This window comes from Gadus morhua, chromosome 23 (genome assembly GCF_902167405.1).
Source record: "Gadus morhua chromosome 23, gadMor3.0, whole genome shotgun sequence".
NCBI lineage: Eukaryota > Metazoa > Chordata > Actinopteri > Gadiformes > Gadidae > Gadus > Gadus morhua.
The window spans coordinates 6,161,150-6,165,977 of record NC_044070.1 but is presented as its reverse complement, the minus strand read 5'-3'; the positions used below and the strand labels follow the sequence as shown (position 1 = coordinate 6,165,977).

General features: G+C 43.1%; 1 protein-coding gene across 1 annotated transcript; it reads right to left on the bottom strand.

The window, feature by feature from the left end:
• Positions 1–299: 299 nt before the first annotated feature.
• Positions 300–3,329, bottom strand: LOC115537569 (diamine acetyltransferase 1). The gene is made up of 6 exons (XM_030349573.1): positions 3,072–3,329; positions 2,535–2,586; positions 2,351–2,431; positions 1,838–1,939; positions 1,687–1,727; positions 300–1,478 (listed from the first exon to the last, which is right to left on the bottom strand). The coding sequence occupies exons 1-6, from the start codon at positions 3,129–3,131 to the stop codon at positions 1,311–1,313; spliced, it is 504 nt and encodes a 167-aa protein (XP_030205433.1). The 5' UTR covers positions 3,132–3,329; the 3' UTR covers positions 300–1,310.
• Positions 3,330–4,828: the final 1,499 nt, after the last annotated feature.

The following is a 4,828-nucleotide window of genomic DNA, read 5'->3' as shown; positions in this document are numbered from 1 at the left end:
AGGACCTGAATGAGCCAATCCTGTAATACCAGATCGGGCTATTGTTTTTCTTCTGAATTTCAGACTGGGTGTTTAAGATAGCTCAAGGAATAGGTTGTTTACGTCTCAGCACCTTGACTTGCAGTCTTCATCAAGTCCGAGAAGGTCTAACAGCACATGGTTGCATTTATCTACCATACATCATCCAAATGATGGTGTGCTGGTCAACTTCGGATGTGGCTTTTCTGTTCTCATTTTCTTTTTGTTCACATATCTTTTCATTTAAAGTTATCAACAGATCAATTGGTTGGGTCAAAACGTACATGTTCATTACACTTTATTAGCATGAAGTGAAAGGCTTCTTTCAAAGTTTTCTCTTACTTCATGTGGGCAGAAACTACAATGGCCCCAGCTCATCTTCTAACATGAACATAGTTAGGTTTAACATGTAAACCTCCTTAGAGGTTCACATTGCAATTCCCAATATTGCACAATTATATTACTGTACAATCACCATAGTGTCCAGATGCCAGCAATTACTTGTTGTCCAGTTAACAATGTAGACAGGCAAGGCATAAGATTAAACAGACTGGCTTTCCAATGCTTTCATTGTCTCCCGACATCAATTAACATGAAAAACATACATAAAGCGACAGCAGAGAATGAGAGCTTACGAACACAACATCTGTGGCTTATCAGAATAAAATGTATTGGCAAACTACACATAACAAACAAATGTGCTCCAACAATCAAGAATAAGTAATAAAATCTGTCCATCATGATTTAACAAAAAAAGGTATACATGGAATATATAAAACGGAAAGTATAAGGTTAACGCTAAATTAAGTGGTACATCTGAGGTAAGCAGAGCTCACTTCATCTAAATATATATATATTTTAGGGATAATTAATGCCCTTTTGAGGCTACACTACGGTTTAAGTATTTTGACCTCCGTGCAAACGGAGAGGAAGGCCGGCTTGAGTCTTCCAACAGAGTCATGTGCACTAGAGAGTCTGGGCCCCCAAACCCCCCTTGAACTAGTTACCAAGACCACCACGCCCGCTGGAGCCTAGCTCACGGCCCGTCAATCATGCATATCTTCTGCAAGTCAACCACGCTTCCTGAGAATTGTATCCTGTATACATGTGTCAATACGTGACGCATACGACCAAACTAGTTTAGGAAACGACACAGGGACCCCAGCTCTACGTCCATGTCTCTGGTATGACTCCTGCCATGATGACCCCTTCCTCCTCCTCCTCCCCATCTTCCTCCTCCTTCTCGTTGTGTACTGGAGTCCGGTGGGGGGGAGGGGCCAGCTCACTCATCCTCAAGATGCCGCCATCTTGAGGATGCTGTCCTTGTCGAAGCAGAACAGACGCCAGCCCTCCTCCTTGGACAGGTCTTCAGCGCCGCGGTGCTTGTAGAACTCGATGGATGAGTGGTTGCCCTCGGCAACGACGAAGTGCATATTGCTGCAGCGCGTCTCAATCGCCAACTGAGGGTGGACAGAGAGGAGGGAGGCAGCAAGAACGAGGGGTTAGCGATAGGAAGCCAGAGTGAATGCATTGCATGAGGGGTACTTTTCCACAGTACTTTTCCACTGCAATTGTAAAGGTATAAACAGGGACTAATCTGTGGGTAGTCTCTGATCTGGGCTATTTCGGATGTTATATAGTTCTTTGAAACAATCGCACCATACTCACATCACTTAGGAGCTTCAAGATCTTAGAACCGATGCCTTTTCCTTAAGGAAACAAGTATAAAAATATACAGTCAAACATTTTACAAACGCAACTGAACGGCTGTAGGGTCTAAGTGAGGGTGAATGTTATGATAGGGCCTGCCCTGCTTTACCTCTGAACTCCTCGACAACAAAGAAGTCTTCGAGGTAGAGGACCTTGCCGATCCAGGGATCATAGGTGAAGTAGTACATGGCGAACCCGATCACCTTTGGTTCTGAGGAGGCGAAAAGTAAACGGGAAATCATGTGAGACAAGGGTCTTCCACGAGGACCCTCTCTAAACATGGCTTGTTGAGCTGTGGATGCAAGAAAACATTTATTTTGCCCCGGTTTTAATTTAACATGTGTCTTACATTGTTTTTGGTCATTTCTTGTAACCTTTTCCTTTTATTCTCTTTTAATGATTGTCTTTCGATGTTAGTAACGTGACTTCTTTGCGAAGCACTATGAATAGCCTTGTGTTTGAATGGTGCTATATGAATGAACTTGCCTGGCCTTACATGCAAATGTGAGGCAAACGGCCCATATACCAACTGGTGAGTGTTATGCGACATTTGTCTTTTAGCCCTTTCACATTTTTGATCACTGACGAGTTGCAAAACTATGGTAACAGGGACGGGTTATACCTTCGTTGCTTTGTTCTTCCTGCCATTCGGCCAAAAAGCACTGGTAACAGGGGTGTTCACCAAATCCATCATCCAGAAGGTCTGGAACACAGGGAGAAACAAGCCTTTGTAAATCCTGGGCCAAGTTCTATAATAAGATCCTTGTACAAAGTAGATTAAAGATCAAAGCCTTGTTGACGCTCACCTTTCTCGGTCAGCAACACTCGGTCTTCCATCTCTTCATATTTAGCCAGTTCCTGCAAGAGAGGAATTTTTGATGAGTTGGGTCCGTTGTTTATAAACAAAAGCTGATCTTGGAGCGTTGTCCATGACCTTTTCCATGGCCACACAGCCTAAACAAAGAGCCGATTGACCGCAGACTGACCAGAATCGGCGTCAAGGAAATTAGTGACTTGGTGTAAGAGGAGTTTCCGCAACGACCCGACTTCCTTTTGCTCCTCCAGTGAGCTTTCGACTGCCTTTGGAATTCGTTAAAAACCTCGAATTCCCTTTGATCTGAAATTGGAGATCTGGCCCTGCCACTACCCGTCTGCCTCGTCTAGGGGTCGCTAGACCCGCCGACCACATCAGTGGATAAAGCCCATTGCCTCTTCAGCACAACTTAAATACCAATTAATCCTACACACAAATGGACTTCAATTTCCCACGAGTACGAATCATTGTTTTCAACGATATAGACATTTGAGCAAAGTTAATTAACAGGCTTCTAACCGGTACATACCTTTATGAGTCGTAATATGGTAGGCACATCCCGGGGTTCAGCCTTCCGTGGGTTAAACATGTCCGTTTTCTTCTTTTACTCTTTTGACCTTTTCTGAGAAGTCCTCTGAAGAAGTGAAGCAAAAGATATTTCTTCATTCGCTTCGAGGGGCCTTACCCTCCACTAGCAGCCGGGGATCCTGACGCGTTTGTCGGGGAGAAGTGCATGCAGCAATGTGTCCCTGGCGGGTCTCAGTCAGCTGTGTGGTGGTGTCACGTTAAAATTGTACCGGGGGCAAAAATTGTACCGGCCTACGTCATCAGTTGTTGACAAATTCCAAACCTGCCTGGAATGTTCTTGAACATTCGCGCGTCGAATTACGTGGGAAGGTTCTTGAACATTCGCGAACTTTCATGCTCGTTCATTGCACTCCTTCATTGAGCGTGACAAGACAGGTTTTTGAAACCTGCTTTAAACACTCAGTTTACTTGCTAAATTCAATTAAACAATTCAATAAAATACAAATATAAAGTAAAAACAAGTGTTATCTAGCGATCCGTTATCTGTATTACGTTATTTCGTCTTTGGAAGCATGAGCCGAATGTTTTTTGAAACCTGCCCGGCAACGGACAACCCAATCAAATCAGTTGTCAAGTTGTCAACAACTGATGACGTAGGCCGGTACAATTTTCGTCCCCGGTACAATTTTAACGTGACACCTCCGCCGGGGTAGGCGGAGTCAGCTGAGGTGGCTCGAGCTCTCGGGTTTCCGACCAATCGAAACCGGGCACTAACGTGCATCATCACGTTTGTTTGTTTATTTTCCTTCTCATTGTTGTCGTTGTCTAGGTCGAGCATCATTTTTACATCAATCCTTTTCTTACAAAAAATGATATTGCTGAATGTACGACGTTCCTAGTGTTGTGTGGGGACGTGAACAGTTTTGTTTTTAACTGTTCAAAACAAAATCAAGCATAGTGCAGAATATTGAATAGGAATTTTCTGTTTCAAAAGTGTGGCTCTGGTTATTTGTCATTTATTTAAACTGCGGCACACATACACACACAATTTCTATACAATTTCCACAATCCTAATAAAACATAATAAATAAATCTAATTTAAAAAAAGTTAAAGTCATGGATAAGCCTTCACGGCAGATAAACTACTTACCAATCAGTGTGTTCCTGTCCTTGCCAAGTGACCAGTAAAAGGTAAGGGAAGAGTCTCTATATATAGTCTTTATCGATGGTATTCGAAAACGCCCACAACCTTTTTGCGAAGTATTTTGCCCTTTTGCAGAGCCGCACCCGCGGTCGCCACGCGCCAATGGGATAAATAGTGGATATATAGTACTATATTGCTATTTATTGCGTTCATTTATTAAGGATTGAAGCTGAAAACTGAATCGTCCACTTCTGGGATAATTAAAGTTATCTGAATCTGAATCTTAATTGAGAAGATGCGCGACTCATGCTTAGGGATGGGAATCGAGAACCGGTTCTTGTTCAGAACCGGTTCCGAGTCAACCAATTCCTTTGAATCATTGGTATGGAGTTAGATTCATGCCAAAACCCCGCACACACGCAAAACGTGTTTTGCTCACGCATAACGATTCACACGCACACAAAACGTGTTTTACTCACGCAAAATGATTCACACACACGCTCAGTGTGGTTTGCAAATACAAAACATCATTCACAAACGAATGCATTTTGCTTCAGAAACAAATACAGTATGGGTGTGTTCGAAACCGCCTACTTGCTTACTGCTTACTACCT

Coding starts and splice junctions, on each gene's coding strand:
- LOC115537569 (XM_030349573.1), bottom strand. CDS start 3,131: ATGTTTAACCCACGGAAGGCTGAACCCCGGGATGTGCCTACCATATTA. Junction 2,432..2,534: donor AGTGTTGCTGACCGAGAAAG/GTGAGCGTCAAC, acceptor CCTGTGTTCCAG/ACCTTCTGGATGATGGATTT. Junction 1,728..1,837: donor TGTTGTCGAGGAGTTCAGAG/GTAAAGCAGGGC, acceptor TGTTTCCTTAAG/GAAAAGGCATCGGTTCTAAG.